The 23,900-nt window shown below is 36.0% G+C and overlaps 4 protein-coding genes across 7 annotated transcripts; 2 read left to right on the plus strand and 2 right to left on the minus strand.

Annotated features, from left to right (window-relative positions):
- The first annotated feature begins 411 nt into the window (after positions 1-411).
- LOC132604103 (uncharacterized) lies at positions 412-4,600 on the plus strand. Of its 2 annotated transcripts, XM_060317445.1 has the most exons (3): positions 412-572; positions 3,069-3,145; positions 3,870-4,600. In XM_060317445.1, the coding sequence occupies exon 3, from the start codon at positions 3,911-3,913 to the stop codon at positions 4,457-4,459; it is 549 nt and encodes a 182-aa protein (XP_060173428.1). In that variant the 5' UTR covers positions 412-572; positions 3,069-3,145; positions 3,870-3,910; the 3' UTR covers positions 4,460-4,600. The 2 variants fall into 2 exon arrangements, with proteins under 2 accessions (XP_060173428.1, XP_060173427.1); XM_060317444.1 differs by lacking the exon at positions 3,069-3,145 and having other exon boundaries at positions 418-572.
- Positions 4,601-5,206: 606 nt separating this feature from the next.
- On the minus strand, positions 5,207-7,455 carry LOC132601875 (uncharacterized). The gene is made up of 5 exons (XM_060314930.1): positions 7,301-7,455; positions 6,834-6,998; positions 5,963-6,268; positions 5,332-5,411; positions 5,207-5,240 (listed from the first exon to the last, which is right to left on the minus strand). Exons 2-5 carry the CDS (start codon positions 6,834-6,836, stop codon positions 5,207-5,209), a joined length of 423 nt encoding a protein of 140 aa, XP_060170913.1. The 5' UTR covers positions 6,837-6,998; positions 7,301-7,455.
- A 4,604-nt stretch (positions 7,456-12,059) lies between these two features.
- LOC132604106 (uncharacterized) lies at positions 12,060-13,194 on the plus strand. The gene is made up of 2 exons (XM_060317448.1): positions 12,060-12,439; positions 12,544-13,194. Exons 1-2 carry the CDS (start codon positions 12,278-12,280, stop codon positions 12,988-12,990), a joined length of 609 nt encoding a protein of 202 aa, XP_060173431.1. The 5' UTR covers positions 12,060-12,277; the 3' UTR covers positions 12,991-13,194.
- Positions 13,195-13,282: 88 nt separating this feature from the next.
- LOC132604104 (succinate dehydrogenase subunit 5, mitochondrial-like) lies at positions 13,283-18,574 on the minus strand. 3 transcript variants are annotated; one of them, XR_009568636.1, is made up of 5 exons: positions 18,324-18,574; positions 14,702-15,012; positions 14,436-14,621; positions 13,825-13,883; positions 13,283-13,656 (listed from the first exon to the last, which is right to left on the minus strand). XR_009568636.1 is itself a non-coding variant. In XM_060317446.1 (4 exons), exons 1-4 carry the CDS (start codon positions 18,472-18,474, stop codon positions 13,600-13,602), a joined length of 705 nt encoding a protein of 234 aa, XP_060173429.1. In that variant the 5' UTR covers positions 18,475-18,574; the 3' UTR covers positions 13,283-13,599. The 3 variants fall into 3 exon arrangements, 2 of the variants coding, with proteins under 2 accessions (XP_060173429.1, XP_060173430.1); XM_060317446.1 differs by lacking the exon at positions 13,825-13,883; XM_060317447.1 differs by lacking the exons at positions 13,825-13,883; positions 18,324-18,574 and adding an exon at positions 17,352-17,560.
- Positions 18,575-23,900: the final 5,326 nt, after the last annotated feature.

Consider the following 23,900-nt stretch of genomic DNA (forward strand, 5'->3'; position numbering starts at 1 on the left):
TATTCCAAGAGCTAGTTGTTTCATAACTTTGCTTATCTACGCCTTTTTTCATATTGGCGAAAATACCCATAAATTAAAGGAAAAGGGTTAAAAATATTTCTATACTTTATTTTAATAACTAAAAATATGCTTCAAACTAATTTTGAGTTATTTATGTCCCTGCTGTTATGTAAGTTAACAAATATATTCTTCATTTAACAAATATATCCCCAAATAACACCATTGATTTCAGGTGGTATGTCGGAGCGAGTAAACTATGAGAGTGGGGTTTTTATTTTTTTGTGAAATCGAATTATTTGAATCGATTTAAAAATTTTCATCACATGAAAGATATATTTATTAACTTTCATAATATCAAGGGCATAAATGATCCAAAATTAATTCGGATTATATTTTTAGCTATTAAAACGGAGTGGAGTTATACGTTTGGCCCTTTTCCCTAAATTAAAAGGAAATCTGTCTTGCCAAGTTTTCTTACTGTCTCACCTGAGATTTTCCGCCGCCCCAAAATAAGGATCACCGGCACCGGCACTTTTTCACATCTCCGAGAAATCTGAATACCCATATTTTAGGTAACTCAAATTTTCATTGTCCAAGTTTTTATTCTTGTTTTCTTCCAGTTTTAAGTAAAGGCAATTACTCTTTGAAATTATAGAAGGTTAAACAATTTTTCCAGAAAGGTAAAATTGTTTGTAATGTTGGGGTTCAGCCCTTCCTAGACCCCGAGCGTAGCGGAAGCTTAGTGCACCAGCCTGTTTTTTTTTTTTTTTTTTTTTTTTTAAATTATTGTGAAATCCATATGAATAAAGCTGTTGTGAAAAAAAAAATGACTGAAAAATTAAGTAGATGCTATTGTTTTTAATGGTGGGATAATTTTTCCAATTGGGTTGGTGGCATTACTAATTTTTTGTTGTTAAATGGGTTTTATTTGTCTCCAAGTTTGTAAAGCCCATATGAATAAAGCTGTTGTGAAAAATTGCTGAAAAAAGTAAGTAGATGCTATTGTTTGTGATGGTGGGATAATTTTTCCAATAGGGTTGGTGTGCTTTCTCATTTTTCTGTTGTTAAATGGGTTTTATTTGTATACCAAGTTTGTGAAGTGTATATGAATAAAGCTGTTGTGAGAAAAACATTGTTGAAAAAAGTAACAGTAAATGCTATTGTTTTCTAATTTACTTGATAATAGAATCATTCTTGATGTTAGATTGGTTCAGCATCACAGGTTTCATTACCTTTCTTCCATTTTGAACAGAAGAAAAGGATATTTAAATGATGGATTCACCATTGAGTATATTAACCCAAAAAGACGAATATTGTGGTTAAAAGGCAACAAAACAAGAACTTGATGAGCTCAATAAAGGGGCAGCCCGGTGTACAAAGCATCCAGCGTTAGCGGGGTCCCGGGAAGGTTGCACCCTGAGGAGTGTGATGTAGATAGCCTAACCTAATGCAAGCATTAGTGGCTGCTTCCACGGCTCGAACCCGTGACCTATAGGTCACACAGCCTAACTTGATGAGCTCCATCTGTCGTCAAAAGAAGAAAAAAGAGAACTTTTTTGAGTCATGATGCCTAGCATCCCTTGATAACTTAGGATTAGTGATGATAGGGTTATGAAATCTTGAATACTGTGATTTGATGGGATGTGTGGAGTAGATGTGTATGATCTCTTCATTAAAGTAAAGAGTTTGGGTAGATGAAAGGTTATCATGTTTTAGGTAATATGCCGATGATGCCTCTCGTCCTTGTGATGGAAGAATTACTGAATATAGAGGCCGAATCTTCAATGATGATGAAAAGGTTGTTCTTTTCCCATCTGTCCTAACCTTGGTGGACAGAGTTACCTGGCACCTATTGCTGGTGGGAGGTGGCAGGTATCCCGTGGTAATAGTCTCGGTGCTCAAGCTGGCCGGCCTGGACACCACAGTTATATGAAAAAAGTGGTGTTCCTTTTGGTTATTCAGCTTGGAGGGACTTAATTGAGTCTTCTTCCTTTTTTTTTTTTTTTTTTTTTTTTTTTTTTGTGATATGTGTCTTCCTGTTTATCATGTTTCCCATCAGTTGGTCAATTACTTTACAAGCACTGAGGAGGAAAAACATAAGTTGACAGTAAAATCGGTAGCAAATAGTTGTTGCTGACCTTTCTCCAACTGATACCTGACTATTTCCCTGTAAGTGTTCTAAGGTGCTTAGAGTGATAGGCTGTGGCAATTGTGGAGATCTTAAATTTAAGCATTGATTTGCTATCACAGTGCTTGCTAATCACTATAGCAATTTTATGGATTGTATGGTTGCTCGTGTGATGGAGTAGAATAGGTTACTATGTTAACTCTATCCTGGTGGGCATAGGTTGTTTCTTCTCCTTGGCATTATGGAAGAAGCCATTTTAACTTAAATGTTAAACATAGTGGGGTGAAATGTTTCTGGGTTACTGTTGTGAAACTAGATCAATCGCTCTTAGTTCTAGTTCATGGAAGTGCTGAAGTCCAGACACTGACAAATTCAAATTATGAGCAGAAGAAGATTCATTGCTAATGAAAAGAAATGGGCTGTACTGTGTTGGCTACGTGTTCAGAAATTGAGGTTGCCAGATTGGAATTCTACTGGCAAAAGACTCTGATTGGGAGTTTGATTGCAACACTGGTTGTGGGCAATGTTAGTAGAAGGAAGAAGATCTATGTGAGCCTACAATCTTGTGTAAACAAGGGACCAATGGTCTCTACTTTTACCTGTTAAAGTTTGCATCTTGAGAGGATCGAATTAGGTGCCATTAGTTTTGTCACTGAAAGCCATTATTGACAGTTAACTTTCTAAGAGGATGAAAAGAGTCCAAGGAGTTATCACAACAATTTACGCCATTCTAGTTTATTCTAACGTTAAGGAATTCAAGCTTTGAAAGGACAAGGGATCTATAGTCTATACTGCTCTGTTGATCTCTTTCTGGATCTATTTTCCATGATTGTTGAGTCCTCTAAATCCTTTACTTCAAATGCTGAAATTGTAGCTTACGAGCAAATAAATCTTGTGTTTTAAGATGGCCAGTTAAGACACAGAACATTTACTTCTGCAGGTCCATCTGAAAGGCAACTGATTCTGACGTCAGCGATAAACCGCTCCCAATCTGATTTGCAACATCTATGTTGCTTGGTGCTTCATTTTTCTGTACCTTGCTTGCATATCTTCTGTGCATTTTTTGTTGATGATTGTGTCTGTTCCTGCAGGCCATAAGTGAAGGGAACATTTTAGGCACCAACACGTGCTCACTCTAATTTGTCTAATGTCATTTCCTTTGTAACCTGTTGAAAAGAAAATTCCTTTGTAACCTAGAGAGCGGGTTTGGTATCATGCTTCTTTCAGTTGCTAAGAGCGTTCCTTATTGGTTCACTGTTTAAGTGCTCTCTCTCTCTCTTTCTGTGATATAAATGGGCTTTCTTTTCTAACAATGGCTTCTATAGAGTAATAATGTAATATTAATGACACAGGATACATAGCGTATAGCAGCAAGGCAGACAGCATATGACCCTAGTTAATCCTCAGGCACTTAAGCATCCTACTGGCATCCCTCTCTGCTGACCCTGTGGTTCTCTCTCTCTTTTTTTTTTTTTTTTTTTGGGTGGTGAGGGGGGCGGTGGCTTGGACTGAGTTGAATGATAGGGCATATTGAAGGATGTAAATTCCAAGTCCTGCAGCTCAATTAGAAGAATGATACCAAATCGCAGAGGAATAGACATTTCTTTATGTTATATTCTTTTAAATTTTGTTAAGTCTTTTGTATTTGCATCTTCTTGATACTTGTCCAGAAAAAATATATGGAAGAAACTGTTAAACTGATTTCAAGATTCCACTTCTAACTTCATTTTTTTTCCTCCAGGTGCTTATTTGCAGTAAAGATTTTTCTTGATATAGGGAGTCATGATTACAAGCGGCAACTTATTTCATAAAACCCACTATGAGATTCTACGTGTGAAGGAAGATGCAAATTTGGAAGAAGTCCGTAAAGCCTACCGGTCAGCCTTACTTTGTTTTCATCCAGACAAACAGCAAAATGCATCAGAAACATCCAATTCTGAGTGTCTGACAGAAAACAAATTTTTGGAGATACAGAGAGCCTGGGAAACCGTTGGCAACCCGAGGTCACGTGCACTTTATGACGCTGAATTGCTAACTTTGAGACAGGATGCAACAATTGCTGAAGATGTCAGCTTAGAGGACCTTACAGTTCAGGATTCTGGTGATATTATAGAGCTTTCTTATCCTTGTAGATGTGGTGACTACTACTTTATTGATTCTTTCGAATTGGTAGACACGGGTTGTTCAATATCAAGAGATGGGGATGCGGTATCTCTGCTAACGCCTAAATCACTGCCAGCATCTATTGTGCTTCCTTGTGGATCTTGCTCACTTAAAGTTCTGCTACTGATTAATGGTGATAGTAGGCTTCAAAACGAGGTTCACTTGTAATTGTGACTGTTGGGGAACATTATTCTTTACAATTTTTTTGATTGGTAAAGGGTATTTTGTATTGATAAAGCAGCAATGTTTTTGCTAAATTTTTGGAGTGAAATGATGAGAAAAGAGGAAGTATGAAATTTGGCGTGCTTTTCTTGATACTAGTTCCTAAATGGTTTATAGGCAACATAACAGAGCCACCTTTTTAATTTTTGTATCCAAATGTAGCTTCATTTTCTGTTTTTGGGATTCATGCCATTTATATGCAAATATCTTGATTTGATAAAGAAATCAAATGTATTGATGTCCTGGTTATGGAAGTACTGAATAACTGTGTTCAAATAAGCAGCAGGTGTCTTTGTTGACACGGGCCTCCGGTGGCAGTGAAGTAAAATCTATTTGCATATATTCATGCTTTATTTTGCGATCAATGGAGTTGGAGGAAAACTATGACGTTTTAGGTTCAAATTTTAGTGAAAGTTAAAAAAAAAAAAAAAAAAAAAAAGATATTTGATTTTTCCTATCTGCTAATATAAGCGTATATGGCCAAGCTTTTGTGAAGTTAAACACTTTTTGTTCGAGATAAACTTTTTTTTTTTTTTTTGAGATTTGATATATTTGGCCAAAAATTAAAGGTGCATAGAAACAATATTTTTGTTGTTGAAGAGAACACGTCTAGACTCATACGTAATAAATGATTTGCTTGCACCCTACAGTTATATCCTTTGTTCCGACTTTCTTGACTATTGACAGAAATACTTAATTCGCTCCTTTTTTTTTCTTTCTTTTTTCCCTAAAAGAAAAATTCAATGTTCTCTTTTGTAAAAATCTTTTTATTGTCTTTTAGTGTGACTAGTGTTATATACATATATATACATACATACATATATATATATATATATTTCAGTTCTGCCTTTGCCTTGTCACAAGAGTAAGCCCACTGATGTCTAAGCACACAAACAGTCTGTTCAAGATGATGTAAAATTTAAGAGGTATAAGAATTAAGGTCCAATGCAAGCTAATGAGTTATTAAAAACAGAAAAAGAATAAGAAAAGAGGCATATGTAATGCCCTAGTTATGCAAATGCAGAGTCCAGAAGAAGAGGTTTAGTTTGAGAAACAAGGAGTCAGAAATATGCAACATAATGATGGTTGTCATACCTATATATCAGATAAATAAATATTAGGGAAACTTATGTAAATGTACCCTTCGGTCAACTAGTGTGTCAACATGGCCGAAGTATACACGAATTATACACTTCGGCTGCATATGTAGTGTATAGTATATGTATATTTAGTACAAAGTATGTATACATTTCGGCTGTATATGTTGTGTATAGATATGTATAGTATATGTATCTTCAGTATAAAGTATACACTACCTATAAACTATAAACTGTGTAAATATGTTGTAAACTAGATGCCAAATGGTATTTGACTGTAATATTCCCAAAATATTAACCCAAAATTCAACCTAACATGCTCATTTAACACCCTAGGCGAACTATGTCTTACCGGAGGACTGATTAGAGGAAGCTTTCCAGTTATTTTGGAGAAAATAACTGATATCCAGCCATAAACTTCAATAATAAGTAGGGGAATCCCAAATGAAGGCCTCTTTGTGTGAGTGATCATAGCAGCTATGTCGAAAACTTCTTTAACTGACGCATTCTCCCCAGTAAGAAGATATCTTTCACCTGGTTTGCCTTTGTCCATAGCTGCAATATGCCCCTCAACCACATCATCAACATGGCTAAATGAAAGCCTCTCATTTGCTTGGCCAATGTAACCAGGAAAACGCCCATTAAAGCGTTCAATCATCTAACAAAAAAAAAAAAAGGCTTATTACATTGACAATCCTTTAAAACTTGTCACTGAATTCTATTTAGACACTCGAATTAAGGCTTATTCCAATTGAGCACATGAACACATAATAAAATGTTGCTATTAGACACTTTCGGCTCAAATTTTGTAATTTTTTTTCACATGTTGTCAAGCGTCTATTAAGTAGTTAAGTTAACCACATAAAGTATACACATCAACCTCAATTGGAATAAGCCTGAGGTTTTACGTCTTATTGATGCATATAATTAAAAGATGCGACATATTTCAAGTGTTTAACTTATCTACGTAATGGACGCTTGAGAACATGCGCAAAAGTTTTTTCAAAATTTGAACTGAAACTGTCTAATAGAAACACTTTATTATATGTTCAAGTGTTCAATTGAAACAAGTTTAGTTCGAATGTCTAAATGAAATTTAGTGACAAGTTTAAAGGGTTGTCAATTTATTAAAGCCAAAAAAGAATTGTGAAAACTCAATACCACATAAATTTCATGTCTCATAAATTAAATTACAGCAGTTAATTAGAACAAAATTGCTATACCATACGCGCAAAGGTATTTCCAGCCGTGACCTTTCCAGGACCATATATGACTCCTGGATAAACAGGCACTATTGGTGTTCCTTCAGATGCAGCATCTAATGCTACTTTATCAGCAATAGCTTTCGATTTCTCATACTCCGTACAGAAGAATTTTCCAGTATGGGTCTGTTTTCAACAATATAATATTAGTCAAACTTTTATTAGAAAGTTAAGCATATCTACAGATATTATAATTAGTCATCTAGTACCACTTAACTCTGGGATTTGAATCTGAAACCTCATGGTTCTCAGCCATTTCATTGACACTAGGCTACGGAACCAATATTAGTTTATTGGTGACAATGAGAATCAAAAACAAGACTTTGCTTGCTCACGAAACATGAAGTCTCATCTAAAAGATTACCCCGTTAAAGAAGGAATAAATCTATTAATTTTAGATGTGTAATACAGTCGATCAGCTTTAATACCTGAGTTTCATCGGCAACATATCCATCAGTTGGTCCCAAGGCAAAAATCGATGATGTGTACACAATTTTCTCTATAGTTCATGTTTCTTTATAAGGTTGCAACACATTCTTCAAGCCTCCAACATTGACCTAAAATGCAGTGCAATAACATCAACAATTCTAAAAGCAGCTACAATTTGGATATTTAATATGAAAGTAGCAGTCGTGGTATGGTGGAATTGTGGAAACTATTCTGGTGAAAAATGTGTTCTTAGATGAAATCATAAGTGTCAAGTAAATTTTGAGTTAATTAATACCAAAAACTCTCTTAGAGCCTGTTTGGATTGACTTATTTTAGGTATTTTTAAATCAAAATAGTTTTTAAGCACTTAGGAGTGTTTGGGCCAAAATAACAAATAAGTCAAAAGTCATAAGCTAAAATTCCTAACTTATGACTTTTGACTTATATAAGTCATAAGTCCATCCAAACGGGCTCTTAAACTAGGCACTTTTGCAAGTTTAATGCTCAAATAATGGGGTGGTGTTGTTATTTCTTAAACTATAGTACTAACATTTTCTATCTAAAACTATTTAGTGCAAAAATAACATGGAAAGTGACTTCGCTTTCTTTATATTAAACCAAAAGCGTCAATGTCATATTTTACATTCATTTTTAAAACTAATTATTCTTGTTTCTTATTTATTATTTTAATTATTTTTTTCTTCATCAAATCTCTACACCTTTTGCATAACAGAAACTAGTTAAATTTGTAATCTTAACAACAACAAAATAAAATAAAATAATAAAAAAAATAATAAATCTAGTTGAAAATCATGCATGAATTTTATCATAAGTTCGTGATCCTACCCTATATTCATTTTGCGCGGAACAAATCTATTAATCCTTTGAATATTCCAGGTAATAAGAGGGTTCTCGAACTACAAAATAGACCCAAAAAGCTAAAAAGACAATCCTGAGCAATTACAATAATTGGCACATTGATATTTCTAATATAGTAGATGCTATCACAATAATACTCAATTCGATGAATTGCAGAACGTGAATTGTTTACGGGGCTTTTTAAGTATTTAACTCAAATGTTTTTCCAAAAAAAATTATTAATGGAAGTCAGTTTCTTAAACATTCCAACTCTTTCTGCTAATCACTTTGAAATTTTTTTTTTCAAAGTAAAAGACATTTTCCACGAATAAATATGGAATAATGGTTAAAAAGATCTAAACTATCACTTTTTTCCGAGTTTCACACCTCAACTATCGGTTGTTTTTTTTTTCTACTTGAACTATAACCATTTATATATCAAAACACATCTAATGGAGTAGATAGCGTTAGTTCAAGAAGGAAAAAGGCCGAACAACTGATGATAATTGGCCTAGTCTATTTCCAGATGTGTTTTAATACATAGATAGTGATAGTCCAGTTAGGAAAAGAGAATAGATCTGGCAATAGTTGAGATAGGAAAAGAGAACACCTATAGTTGGAGTGTGAAACTCACGAAAATATGACAGTTCAAATGTGTTTTTAACCTTTAACTCAACGCACATTAGTTTCCTTAGCATTATTATTGTGCTCACTGATAAGAATCTAGATGGATCAGGAAGCCATAGCTCGACTAATGCAGCAACATGAAAAATGACTTGGCAACCGAAGCAAGCTTGGAGGAGTGACTGATAATCTGTTACATCTCCGAACACAATTTCTAGGGTTCCGCCGTTAGTAGGCTGAGGTAGAGAAGAGTGATCGCTTGTACGGAGAACGAAAGCTTTAACATGGTAACTGCGGTTTAACAACACGTGGCAGAGACGTCTGAAAGTGCGAGAGGGGGGGGGGGGGGGGGGGTGAATTGTCAAAAATTTTCGATCTGTTAGTCGACTAGGTTAAACCAGTAGTTGACTACCTACTCAGTGAATACTAAAGTAATGCAGAAAATAAATGACACACGTATTTTATACTGGTTCAGATTCAATGTGAATCCTAGTCCAGTCCCCTTGGGTTGCAAGGGTGATCTCTGCAGCTCTTTAATAAGGTTTGGTACAATGAAGATTTTGAATGGAGTTCCTACGTCTACACTCAAATCACTCTTATTCTTTTTTTTGATACAAAGCCTCACAAACTACAACTCTCCTTTCTCTCTTATTACACTATGAATCACTCAGACTAACAATGTTTATTTGAAAGTAAAGTAGAGCAATGGAGGTAATGAGACAATTGCATACATCTTGCGTTTGTGAAGCAGCCCTTTTATAGTGTTTTAGGCTCTTCACGCAGAGAGTTCAACCCAAGGGATTTGATCCTTGGAAATGGAATCAGAGATCCTATTTCCAAGAATAAGGTTGAGCTGTTGCTGCTTTCCTTGTGCGTCGAGGCAGCGGCAGATTTCTTACACCTCATGAGATATGCCTTTGATACTTTTCCTTCTTGAAATGATTTGATGCTGCTGAAATATTTCCTCTTTATTGTGCAGATGTGTTTTCCTTTTCTTGAAAGATATGCGGCTGAAGATTACAGCTGTTTGCCCTAAACACGTTTGGGCTAGGAAGCCATTTGTTGAGTGAGCCCAGCTCGTTGGGGCTGTTCTGTGGGCTTCCAATATGTTGGGGCTGTTTTGTGGGCTCACATATATTCCTTATGTGATTTAATTACTATACCTGCACAAGTAAATTTGTCATCATAAAAACTTGACACTAACAACGTCCACCTAGGTAACCGGAAGCTCCGGTTACCAATATATACCACCTTCTTCTTCATTTTTGTGTTGTATGTACTTTTTACTTTCTTAAGACAACCAGAGACCAGTCTTTATTTTTATCCATGCATTCTGCACATTTTAAATTTCAAAGGACTTAGATAGATCGTACGGTTCATTCCTCATGACCGTCCCTTTTCCCCTTCCATTATCCCTTCAAGATTTAAAATTTATGTTTTATTTTTAAAAATTTTAATATTGAATTTATTGTATTTTTAATTTAAAAATATAGATTTAAAGATAGTAGTTATTGTTATTTAATGAATAGGATTAGGAACGAAGTCATAAAGGACAAAGTGAGATTGACCACTGTGGCGGATGAGGGTGTCCAGTCATATGAAGACGAGGTGCGCGGAGTCACCAGTAAGGAGCAGTGGCGGAGCCACACTATGCCGAGGGTGTTCATCCGAAACCCCTCGGCGGAAAAAAAATACTGTGTTTATAAGGTTAAAATTATTTTTTATGCATATATAGTAGACGTTGAACCCTCTTAGGCTTCTTCGTATGTTTATTTTTTTATATTTTGAACCCCTTCCGCGGAAATCCTGGCTCCGCCACTAGTAAGGAGGTGTGAGAGTTTGGCTATAACAGGTTTCAGGAAAGGTAGAGATAGGTCAAAGAAAAACTTGGGGAGATGATCAGACAGGACACGACACATCTTCAGTTTAGTGAGGACATGCCCCTTGATATATATAGGAAGGTTTGGAGTTCGATGATTGAGGTAGAAGGGTAGTAGGTAACCGTGTGTTGTAGCACTTTTACGAGTGGGAGGCTAGGAGATAGTCTCCTCTTCTCATCTTCTCCTTATTTAGTAGTGTATTTGCACATTATTTTATTCTTCAATCTTGTTACTACTTGTTACTTTGATTGCGTTGCTTATCTCGCATTTTGCTATCGTTATTTGTTTATGTGTATATAGTAGATGTTGAATCCTCTTGATTGCTCATGTATTTGCTTCTTCTTATTTTTGAACCCTCTTAGTGAAAATTCTGGCTCCGCCACTACGCACAAGATTGTTTCTCAAGGCTTTCTCCTTGTTGTCCAAGATTTCTAATTACTAACCCCAAACTTCCTATACACTTCAAAATCATATCAGACTATACACGTCAGGGGTAAACACTTAATCACATAACCTAATAGGGAATTATCACATCTTCTTATCTCATAATAATATCTGCTTCTCGTAGTAACTTACTAACGTAGTACTTTCTAGTTCTGCCCAGTGAGAGTCGAACTATGTCAGAGTCTCAGTGTGACCCATCATCCAATAGACCAGCTAAACAAGCTAAACATAATTGGCTTGGTCAGCCTTTACCGGACTGACTATCTAATACTTAGCAAGCTCATCAATCAACGTTCTTTGGCTTTCTCCAAGATTTGGGCCGAACTATTTGGCAAATTGCACGTGCAGCGTTACACACCCCTTCGCCACTTTATTTCCACTATAAAATCTCTATTTTCCCACTGATTTCCCCACTGAAAAATGTCCAACATATCAGTGAAAAAAACTTAAATAGTAGTGTTTTCACATAGAAAAAGTAGAAAGTTTTCCAGCATTTCAGTGGGAACCTATTTCCCACCATGCGTTTTCCCAGTGGGCTGGTTCGATAGGAATGAGGTGGGAAATCATATTTTATAGCACAAATTGCCTACTGAATGTCGGTGGGAAAAACAACTTTTTCTAGTAGTGATCCTCGAGCTCTCTCTTAGGCGGAAAAATTTCAAGTGGGCGTTCGTGGAAATAACATATTGACTTTAAGATCCATGTCAACGAGTAATTTAAGCAAACCAACATTTTTGTAAAGCTGCATGTGTAGACATGTCTAGTTCTCAATGGTAAAGGATAATTCTCTTGTACCCTATTACAGTCAAGAAATATGCATGGACCTGCAAGTGGTCATTATTTGGTAAAATGTCCTCTTTTCCCCCCTTAACTTTAGTTTGAAGTGAAGCAATTCACCACAAATTTAGCATCTTGCCCATGACTATGTGCAATAAGAAATTCAGAAGTCCATTGCTTTAGCTTCAGAAAATACCTTCCAGGTTCCTTTACTGAAGTCTTCACCTTAAAAGATTAAAACCTCAGATATTCAAAAAAGAAGACCACTTTCAAGCAGGAATTGGAAATAGGAAATCCGATGATAGATGAGTTAGATGACTAACAAAGAACCTGTTCTTTTTGCAGTACCTTTTCACCTACAATTCTCATCAAGAATTTCCAGCTTGTATAAACATGGGCTTCTGTCATAATGAAGAGTCTACAAATCATTCTAAGAGATTCAAATTCCTTGTCTCAACCCTCAAGAATGCTTTTGCCAACTGCTATTCTTTTCGGAAAAGAAAATCATGTCCAGAAAAAGATGATCCGATTTACTATTATGATGACGAAGATGAAGTACTCATTTAAATTATTTTAAAGCCATGTAATTCTTCCAAGTTCAATGATATTAACTGCTGATTTGCTCATATTTTTCTGAAAGCTGTTCTCGGTATTATCAGCAGGCATTTATATCAGCAGTGATAAGTCAATACATGGAGTTGAAATGCAGAAGAAAGACAACCATCACAACTGACAAGTTTACTTGGGTTTTCTCTCCAACAACAGGAGATTTATTCATCTCTGCAAGACTAAGACGAAAGGAGGAGGAAAATCAAGATCAAGAAAAGGAAGACTTTTACTCTGTTGCTAGTCGTCTTTCTCCCTGCTCAAGTGCTGCAAGTTTTGAGGATTTTGTCACAGCTAAGACGATATTTTCACGTTCTTCAAGCTTAGACAGGATTGACTTCGAAGATCCCTGGAGGCATTCTGTTATTCAAGAATTATCTCACTGTGAAGGATGGCCATTTGGTCTATACCGAAAATCCTTGTTACTTCCACCTTTGCCAAAATCACCATCTGATTCTTGGTCATGGAGTAAGAGTGCTAGAATGTTTAAGATGCAATGATAGCTGGCATTTTAAATGAATTCCACGAAGCAATTTTTTCATTTTCCAAGGAGAAAGGATGTTGATCTTATGTTTATGTATGAACTATGTTCTTTAATATTGGCTACTATCTTTGCATGATTCACAAAGCTTTCTTTTTTATATAATTTGCAGGTTTTCAAGTTTTTTTTTTAGTGGTCCCTTTTCTTGTCTCTCACTTTTCGCAACAGGCATACTTAGAATAATTATCCACACTAGTTTCAATTAAAGATCTTCACAGATGCAGTTTGTTCAATTGAACACAAAAAAGAGATAAAAGTGAACTGGCTCCCACAGAGTGCCCTGTGCAATAACCAATCAATAAAAAATTAAAACAGTGAGCCGGATTCATCAGTCAACCCTATCTTTCTAAATACTCAGGAAACTATCTTCTTGAAGAAATTATTAGGATCAGTATCAACTGACTATTGCTGTTATGACATTATCAAACTTGCGGAAGAACAGTGCAACTTAACGGATCGCATTGCTAGCAACCTGTTTTATCTAAGACTTCCTTTTCTCTTCCAGGAAAATCTTACACAAGTGACTTAAAGGCGAAAACACTTCTGAGACTCTGCCATCATTGAAGGCTTATGCTCTTTGCTCAACATAGGAACCAGCTAGTCCCGAAGTTCCGAGAACTGTAACCTGGAGTGAGAAAGGTAGAAATCACTCCGAGAAACAAATAATGATAAAAAGTAATTTCTTCAGGAGATCCCTTTTTCTTTTTTGATAAGGCAAAATTTTAATAATAAAGTACCAAGATGGTACAAAACAGTATAGGACAAAACAGAACTCCCAAATCAACAAAGCTACCTGTTCCCTCCCAGCAGATACAAGAATCCAGAGATTGATCCATATTCTCTATACTGCTACTGTTACACCAAAAATACAGGAGATCCCATAACAATGTCAATTGTATTTTATAGAAACTTTCTCATTAGTGGTACTCGAAGAAGTATGATGGAAGTTTGTATTTGAAACACTTCATGCAAGCAAGTAAGAGATTTTGGTCAGGGAAGTGCAGAAGTAGTTAGAATAGTGAAGTGCAACAAAAATCTGGAACATTTTGAAACATGTATGGTCAGTGGACTAATTTTCCAGAAGAAACTGAACCCCACTATCAAAATACATTCGCAAGTCAGCAGAGGTTTCTAAACTAAATTTTGGATAGTAACTTTATACGCAGAAGAATAATCTGAAGGCACAACGGATGAAACACAAAAAGCTAACACAGTATAAAAATTGGACTCTTAATTATTGAAACAAATCCAAAAGGAAAATAAAAAGGATTACTTAGACCACAACTTTAGAAGAATTATTTGACTGTCTTAAATTACTCAGGTGTCCCTTCCCCCTTGCTTCGATAACCTATTCGTAATAAAACTGAAATATGTGGAACCGACTTGCTGAGAAGTAGATCGTACCTTTCCCCATTCAGAATCAAGGCCACTGCATCTCATCTTCAAGTGTATCATCTTTGTCCCGAGTTCCATTTCAACTTTCTTCTTCAAGTATCCCTCTTCTGACCCAAAAGCATTCAAGTAGGTGGTGTAACGTTGAAAGATTGTTTGGAATGCATCAGAGAATTCTTTTGACATAGGCTTCACATTCTGCAGCAATATAAATAATCGAACGGTTAAGAACTCGAGAAAATGCAAACGAAATCTGGAGTTTCATAAACTCCTCTTACCTCACCACTTAAACCGATCGCATCATCAATCTCCATTTTCAGAGATGTGAGAATCCCTGTGAAGTCCTCTACTGCCTCTGCTGCACGGAAAACATTAATCAAGGCTTCCTGACCAGCCTTGTCATCAGTAGTTTTAGTCAATGCATGCTCTGCATCACCAACAACTGCATTTGGAAGCTCATCCCAGCTTGCAGCCATTAAGTCCTTAAAAGCTCGTTTGACCTCTGGATCTTTTATGTCAGGCATGTGGGTCAAATCCACACAAAAAGAACGTGTGCTTCCTATTGCCGTTGTCAAAGGATGTTGCAATTCTAGAGTGTAGCAAAATCTATTTAGTTTCAAATTAGTGAAGTAAGATCCAGAAAATTATAAACACTACCTCACATGTAATCATCAAGCTGCATCGTGATTTGCAGATCTAAACTTTGTATTACACTTTTGAAACCCTTAAGGAAAAGCAAGCATTGAGGACCATCCTACCCCAGTTAAAATCCTACTCCCTTCACCACATTATGTGACACACTTCGCACTACACGGGTCAAACTGACTAATTCCGGTGTGAATTTGAACATAGAATCCAACATTACCAGTTTTAAAAAAAAATTGAACATAGAATCTTCAATTTTTATTTTTTTTTAAATTACATATTTAGAAACTACATAAAAAGTACTATAAGTTACAATAGTTAACAATTCAAATATTAAAGAAGTATTTGATAAAACAATGGTCAAAGAAAAACCTATTTGACTCTCCAACTAGTAATAATGTCACATAAAGTGGAACAAAGGGAGTCAATGAGGTTGTGGTGACCCTCAATATAAGTAATGTTCTCCAGAATCAAACCAACGAACCAGCACTAGTACATTGGTTATCACTCACACACCCACAGTGATAACAATTCACAAGGTGACTGAGCTAAACATTTACAGAAACCATACTCAAGCCTATCAAGACTAAGTATTTGTAGTGGGTCATGCTCAGAAAAACATTTGTGGTTTCTGCAATAGGACAATGCCATGCTCAGAGAAATATTTGCGGCAGAAACTAGTAAAAACTACTGTCAAAATTATATAAGATCAATCAGGATTTGTAGTTGGGAAGCATATGCCTGCTGCAATCACAAATTAGGGAGCAGAAGCACAAAACCACAAAAGAGAAATGATGAATTCCTAAACTTAACCAGCGCTATTAAAGTTAACATGAAAGGAATTGGGATAAAGTTGTACTCTAAAAGTTGCAACTCGCACCTTGCATCATTTACGTGCAACGACCTCCCTTCATTCCCCTCATCTACATTCCCCTCTCCCACTATTCACGGGCCTACTGCGCACCCCAAAAAATTAAGAAAATTTTAAAATAATGAGAATATCTAGCGTCTAATCTAAGTGAAAACAAGAGCCAACAAACGATAGAGAACTAAAATTCCTTTTTCATATTCCCGAGCAAACATATGAGTAATGTGTCTCATAGCAAGAAAAAACTAATAATCAGTAAAATCAGACTTCAGATCCTTTATATTACGATCAAATCGGAAGCACTGCACTATAATCTCATAGGAAATCCCTTCCAATCAAATATCATATTGAAAATTAACCACCAATTCAATTTCTTCAATCATCCAACTGTGGCTCAATCCTAAACTAGTTGGCGTTTCCTATAAGAACTATAGTTTGAATTATTTTTTTTAATTTTTTTTTTTTTTTTTTTTGGAAACTGGTATTATTAAATAGTTTGACATTTTATGCTGCCCTGAAACCTAAAACAACCTACTTCATATATGAGCTTGAGACCTACTATACTTTGTGAAACTCACATAAAGAGGCAAAGATTCAAGTTCTTACTGCAACTACTATCCCTTAATCAAAAACAAGTTGGGGGTTGGCGATATGAATCCTAAATATCCGTTCTGCTCCTTTTGGACCAGCCTTAAATTTCTTTCGGTAAAACGATGCTATCCATTACTACAATCTAGGTAGAGTTTACTATATCATCATTCTCGACTATTACTTGCCACCCTCCCCCCCTTTTTTTTTAACTGATAATCGTGGTATCCAGGCTAGCTTGCTTGCAGCTTGACTAATTCCACGGGGTACCTGCTACGTGCCACCAGCATAGGTACCGGGTAACTCTATCCACCAAAGATTGGACAGATGGAAACAAATCACCTAATAGTTTTTATATCAGCTGGGATTCAAACTTGAGACCCCGTGGTTCCCAAGCCACTTCATTGACCACTAGGCCACACTCTTGGGGTTATGGACCATCTATTTATATACGCTTAACAAGCAAATTGTTGAAGTGAATCGTATCAGTCTCCAAAAGGGGTTATAGATCATCTTTGTACTTGTTTTATTTCCCAATTATTTCTTCACATAAGTAGACAATGATTCAACTTCTAAGAACAACAACATCCATTTGGAGTTTTGGACTATGTCTCAATCTCAAACAAGTCGCGATCATCTATACCAATCATCAACAACATCCATTTTAACTATAAATTCAACTTCTCACAATAAAAAGATCAAAAATCCTAGACATTTCCAATTTGAGAGGAATAAAATACGATATTTAAATTGGGTATATCCAAGACCATGGCATATAAGCAGATATTGAAGTACATATACGAAAAAAGAGATTAAACTGCTAGTACCACGAAAAGGGGTTCTAGGAGAAGCTGAAAAATACGGGGATGCTAACAACAACATCAAATTCGACCGTGTCTCTATCTCAAACAACTCATGATCAGCTAGACAAATCCTCAACATCCATTTGGACTATAAATAAATTCAACTTCTCACAATAAAAAGATCAAAAAAGGCCTAAACACTACTCACTCCATTCCATAATAAGTGACTTTTTAGGCTTATGCACACCCCTTAAGAAAGTGCTCACTCCTAGAAAAGTTAGAGTGTTTTTACTAACTTATCCCTAATTACATGCCTAAAAAAAAAAAGCTTAATGATTCTTGATTATGTAAATAAGGGTCATTTTGGAAGAAGAAGATCAATTTCTTCTTGAAATCCTAAAGCACCACTTATTTTGAAACAAAATGAAAAGCCTAAAAAGTCACTTATTATGGAATGGAGGGAGTACCATTTTGAGCAGCATAAATCAATAAAAATAGGATCTTTAAATTGGGTATGTACAAGAACATCCATTTGGACTACAAATTCAACTTCTCCCAATAAAAAGATTAAAAATCCTAGACATTTCCAATAAGAGCAGAACAAAAATAGGATCTTTAAATTAGGTATGTACAAGAACATGAGAATGCAAGCAGATATTGAAGTACATATACATGAAAAGGAGATGAAAATGCTAGTACCACGAAAATACAACAACAACAACAACAACAACACACTCAGTGTAATCCCACAAGTGGGGTCTAGGGAGGGTAGGACGTACGCAGACCTTACCCCTACACTTTGTGGGGTAGGGAGGCTGGTTCCGATACACCCTCAGCTCTGGTTCCGATAGACCCTCAGCTCGAGAGAAAAATAAAATGATTTGAAGCTGAAAAATAGGATTTTTTAATTAGGGTATGTTCAAGAACATGGGAATATAAGCAGACATTAAATTAAAGTACATATACTGTAAAAAAAGAGATGTAAAATGTTAGTACCACGAAAAGGGGTTGTAGGAGTAGCTGAAAAAATGTTAGCTGAGAAATGAAGGTGGCGATGGGAATTTGCGGCAGGCGGAAACTTGAAAGCTGAAGAGGATCTGCGACATACAGAACGATACACTGATTTTAGCACTACCACTTTCTGCATTTTTACCAAACTTCCTTTTCTTTGTTTCACTGCTAGAGTTTTTGATAAGCAGATTGAAAATTTCCGAGTTCCTATGACCTAACAAAAGGAACTAGTATATTAATTATTAAAACTATTCTTCACTATTTCAATTATTATATATACTTATTATGTGTTATACTTTCTTTTTAATTTGTTTTAAAAAGAATACTCTGTTTGTCTGATATTAGTTGTCCTGTTTCGCTTTTCGAGAGTCAAGTTGAACAATTTGACAAGTTAAATTGGATTAAATTAAATTAATATTTTAAAAATATAATTTAGATATTCAAAAACTCTATGAAAAGTACTACAAATTGCAAATTTTTCCATATCAATATGTTGAAAAAGTAGATCTCAAAATGTTGGTCAAAGTTTATATAATTGAATCAGAATAAAGTGAATCAGAAGGTGGTTAATCCACCTGTACCAACTACACAGCTTGAGCCTAGTGCTGCAGAGACTAGTAGCTCAAGTACACCTCAACATAGCAGAGTACAAGAAGCAACAATGCAACAAGAGAAAGCAAATAACACAACCAGAAATATACTGGGTAAATCAAATGTAGGGAACACGACGCAAAGTGGTCCAGCTTGGGTTCAACCTCAGAAACCAGTTAGGCCAGCTACTGCATCCAGAACTGGTGTGAATGTGGCTAATACTTTTAATCCTTTATATCAAGAGAAGACAGGTCAAAGCAGGCAAGTGAATGATGCCATGAAGGGGGAGGTACTGGTACTGTCCCTATAGGGGATGGTTAAAATACTTTGTTGGAATGTAAGAGGTCTTAATGGCCTCTCGAAACAAAAGGAGGTCAAACTCCTTTGCAATGAGCTGGAAGTGGATTTAATTGGTCTTCTAGAGACTAAAATTAAAAGTAACAGAATAAATATGATAGCTGAAAAGATGTTTGGGGGATGGAAGTACTATACAAATCATCTAGCCCATTATAATGGAAGGATTTGGGTGGTATGGAGAGAGGATACATACACTGTTAATAAATATAGTGAAAATTCTCAAGCTGTGACTTGCCAAGTTACTCATATTCCTCTGCAACTACACTTCTTGATTACATTTGTGTATGCACACAATGGCAAAGAAGAAAGAAAGGAGTTATGGGACTATTTGAACCAAGTGCACAAGGGTAATTCTTTACCTTGGTTGGTGTTGGGTGACTTTAACTCAATCTTGCATATGGAGGATAGAAGTGGAGGAAATGCAGTTACGTTGGCTGAAGTTCAAAATTTTCAGACTTGCATAGATCTTTGTGGTCTAGCTGAGTTACCTAGGACTGGCAGCAAATATACATGGAATGATAACCGTGATGGAAATAGGATTTTTTCAAAAATTGACTGGGCATTTGCAAATGGTGAAGGGCTGGACACTGCCCCTACTTGTAAAGTTCACTATTTGCCTAAAGGCGTAAGTGACCACAGTCCAGCTCATGTAACACTGGTGAATTCAAAACCAAAACAAAGAAAGGCCTTCAAATATTGTAATGCATAGAACACACATCCTGATTTTTTGGGAGTTGTGCAAAAGGAATGGCAAGCACATATAGAGGGATGTAAAATGTATCAGGTGATAAGTAAATTAAAGCTATTGAAACATAAGCTGAGGAGACTGCACTCAAACCACTTCAGTAACCTATTGAATGAAGTGGATGAAGACAGGGCACATCTAAAGGAAGCACAGGAGAAGCTACAACTCGACCCTTTGAATGATCATCTATAGCAGGAAGAAAGAGAACTAAGCAGAAAATTTAAAAGGTCCAGCTACTTAGCTGAAATGATGCTTATGCAACGAAGTAAAGCCACATGGTTGAAGCTTGGGGATGATAACACTAAATATTTTCATTATGTGATTAAACAAAGGAGATTGGGGCAGGCTATCTTCCAGCTGAAAGACGAAAATCAGCGAATACAACATGATCCAGAGGAAATAGCTGGGATTTTTGTGAGATTCTACAAGCATATGCTAGGTGAAACTGGTGGCTATAGGTAGAAAACTGTACCAGGATTTCTTGCCAATGATCACACCTTGACTGTAGAACAACAAGTGACTCTTTTGAGGACATATTCAAGGAAGGAAGTGAAAGAAGCCATGTTCAGTATTAATCCAAACAAAAGCCCAGGTCCAAATGGTTATGGAAGTGGTTTCTTTAGAGAAACATGGTCAATTATAGGGGATGACATCACAGATGCAGTGCTAGAGGTGATAGATAGTGGCAGCATGCTGAAACAACTGAATGCAACAGCTATAACCTTAATACCTAAAGTAAATTCTCCTGAAAATGCAGGAGAGTTCAGACCCATTGCATGTTGCAATGTGGTATATAAATGTGTATCCAAAGTGATCTGCCAGAGACTAAAACATGTACTGCCTTTCTTAGTAAATGAAACACAAGCATCTTTTGTGAGTGGCAGGTCATTGGTCCATAATGTACTCATATGCCATGACCTCATGAGACATTACAATAGGAAGACTTCTGCAAGGTGTGTAATGAAAATAGACTTAAGAAAGGCATATGATATGGTGAGGTGGGATTTTCTTGAGGAAATGCTTATTGGTTTTGGCTTTCCAGAGAAATTCAGAAGGTTGATTATGATGTGTATGACTACAACAAAGTTCTCCATCAAAATTAATGGGGGAAGCTATGGATACTTTGAAGGAAGGAGAGGCCTACGACAAGGGGATCCCATTTCGCCCTTGCTTTTTGTCCTAGTTATGGAATACCTATCTAGAGTTCTGGATAAGATGAGCAAATTGCCAGACTTCCGATTCCATCCAATGTGTAAAATGATGAAACTGACACATCTCACCTTTGCAGATGATCTGATGATCTTTTGCAAAGGAAATGAAGCCTCAGTGCGGAGGGTTATGCAAGCTTTGCAGCACTTTTCAGCAACTAAAGGACTGATGGCAAATACTGAGAAGTCCAACATTTTCATAGCGGGTGTGAAAGATGAAAAAAAGGAAAGGTTGCTAGCTATTACTGGCTTTGCGGTAGGAACATTTCCAATTAGATACTTGGGACTTCCACTCTCTCCAAAAAAGTGGAACAGAATTGAATGTCACCAGCTTTGTGTCAAGGTTACTGAAAGAATCAGAGCAACATCCACAAGGCATCTCTCGTATGCTGGAAGGTTACAGATAATACAATCAGTGCTATTCTCCTTGCATAATTTCTGGGGCTCAGTTTTTATACTGCCCCAGAGTGTGCTTAAGGAGGTGGACAAACATTGCAGGGAGTTTCTTTGGGGGAGCACAATTGAGAAGAAGAAAGTATCCTTAGTGGCATGGGACAAAATATGTAGACCTAAGAAGCAAGGGGGGTTAAATATTAAAGGGTGCAAACTTTGGAGCATGGCTTCCGTGGGCAAATTAATATGGTGGATAATGGAGAAGAAGGATTTGCTATGGGTGAAATGGATTAATGGTCTCTATATGAACAATGAAGATGATTTTTGGACACATATACCACCAACAGACTGCAGTTGGTATTGGAAGAAACTTAACAAGATCAAGCATAGGATGCAGACATGGTATAATAACGGGCACTATTGTTTGACAGCAAACAGGAAATTTTCGGTTTCAGCTAGCTACATGGATTTATTGGGTAATGCACCAAAACTAGCTACTGCTGAGTTGATATGGACAAGGATTGCACTTCCAAAGCATAGATTCATATTATGGTTGGCTGCTCAGGAGAGATTATTGACTAAAGACAGAATGGCGGGAACGGGATTACACTGTGATGCCACTGACTGTGTTTTGTGTGAAGATGGCTGTATGGAAGATGCAGAACACTTATTCTATGGGTGTGCTTGGGCTGCTGATGTATGGAGGAATATACAAGTATGGTTAGGAATCAAGCTACAACAGCATAAAGTGCAAGAAGATCTGCTCAAGATAAGGAAGAAACACTGGAGCAAATTCAAAAAGCAAACAATGGCTGCTGTCTACGGAGCCACTATATATCAGATTTGGGAAGCAAGGAACCATACAATATTCAGAGGGATGGTTGTAAATACTAATTCCATAACACAACAGATACAAAGTGTAATGAGAGCAAGATTAGACATGTATAGGAATAGCAAGAGTGGTAGGAAGAATGTTTCTTTCATAGATTCAGTTGTACTTAGTTCTCCAGAGGCTCACTAGTTCTTAGCACCCTTCCTAGAAGGTGGCCAGGACTTTGAGTGCTCTCTTAGGTGTATTGATCATTTAGTTGGTATGGTAATATTTCACAGTTTATTGCAAAAAAAAAATTATATAATTTGACTTTTAACAAAAGGAAGGTGGACAAGTAATACGGGATGGAGGGATTATTAATTTCTATATTTAGTACTAATTATTTTATTCCAATATTTCAGATTGACATATTGAGACAACAAAATTCAAAAGACATTTTGTTACATTACATATATTTTTAGTTTAAGATCACAAATTTTAAAAAGTAGTAATTTGTTTGGTTACATGTTTAATCAAATTAAGATGCATAAATTGGGATGGAATGAGTAAAGAGCTAAAAATCTCATTCTTACAATTCGGTAAAAAAAACCCACTACTAAGAATTACTATTACTATCAAGAAACAATTACTACGATTTGTAAGTAGTTAGTATTTTTCCTGTAAGCTTAGATATGTAAAATTTGCTTAACAAAATAATAAAATAGACATTTGAATTCACGTTAGAAATCAAATGTATTGAGCTATTGATCTCTCAAACTCTCAAAGTTATTCCTTTTTCTTCTTCTTTTAGATAAAGTGAAGAAAATGAGAGTATTGTATCATTATGATGATTATGCTAAAATATTGAGAGTGAAAAGCGTTCATTCTGTAATGGATAAGATAGAGGTCTTCTAGGTCGTTGATATAGGTCAAATCCCATTTTGATACTCGTGCAAGTTCTAGTTAATATCTGAAAGAAATCACTAGTTTCTTGCTTTCGAGAGTGTTTTAGCTTTAGTTTACAAGGAAGCTTTGCCTTACTCAGAAAATGCCCTATAGTATCTGCCTACGACAATCACTGGAGCTTTTCAGATCGAAAACATGTTTGACATCAAGACCAATCTCAAAACCCTTTTGTTATAAACTTAAAATCTAGAAAAAGCACTATCATTTGGAATTGGGAAATTTGTATGCTATTAGATATGTCCTACTATACACTTTTTGGTTCAAGTAAGTGTATAACCAACAAATTTGAATTTCTGATAACTGCTTAAGATTTTCGTGTAAGCACTAAATTAATACTTTAGCCTAGTATTATTGATGTAGTAAATAAAATATTGAATGCAATCAGTAACTTCTTTTTCAGTTTTGAATTGGTTACATTTTGATGTAGTAAATAAAATATTGAATGCAATTAGTAAAAAGAAAGATTGTCTTTCACCGAAAAAAAGAAGAAG

Source organism: Lycium barbarum, chromosome 7 (assembly GCF_019175385.1).
Source record: "Lycium barbarum isolate Lr01 chromosome 7, ASM1917538v2, whole genome shotgun sequence".
In the NCBI taxonomy this organism is placed as follows: Eukaryota; Viridiplantae; Streptophyta; class Magnoliopsida; order Solanales; family Solanaceae; genus Lycium; species Lycium barbarum.

What these genes read in the sequence shown, in the direction of transcription:
- LOC132604103 (XM_060317445.1), top strand. Translation starts at nt 3,911, where the DNA reads ATGATTACAAGCGGCAACTTATTTCATAAAACCCACTATGAGATTCTA.
- LOC132604106 (XM_060317448.1), top strand. Translation starts at nt 12,278, where the DNA reads ATGGGCTTCTGTCATAATGAAGAGTCTACAAATCATTCTAAGAGATTC. An exon ending in ATTATGATGACGAAGATGAA is followed by an intron (nt 12,440 to 12,543) that starts GTACTCATTTAA and finishes CGGTATTATCAG; the next exon opens with CAGGCATTTATATCAGCAGT.
- LOC132601875 (XM_060314930.1), bottom strand. An exon ending in TTCCTCTAATCAGTCCTCCG is followed by an intron (nt 5,412 to 5,962) that starts GTAAGACATAGT and finishes CATCTTGAACAG; the next exon opens with ACTGTTTGTGTGCTTAGACA. An exon ending in AAATATATATATATATATAT is followed by an intron (nt 5,241 to 5,331) that starts GTATGTATGTAT and finishes TTTTTCTTTTAG; the next exon opens with GGAAAAAAGAAAGAAAAAAA.
- LOC132604104 (XM_060317446.1), bottom strand. Translation starts at nt 18,474, where the DNA reads ATGCAGAAAGTGGTAGTGCTAAAATCAGTGTATCGTTCTGTATGTCGC. An exon ending in TCCTACAACCCCTTTTCGTG is followed by an intron (nt 15,013 to 18,323) that starts GTACTAACATTT and finishes GCTACACTCTAG; the next exon opens with AATTGCAACATCCTTTGACA. An exon ending in CGATCGGTTTAAGTGGTGAG is followed by an intron (nt 14,622 to 14,701) that starts GTAAGAGGAGTT and finishes ATATTGCTGCAG; the next exon opens with AATGTGAAGCCTATGTCAAA.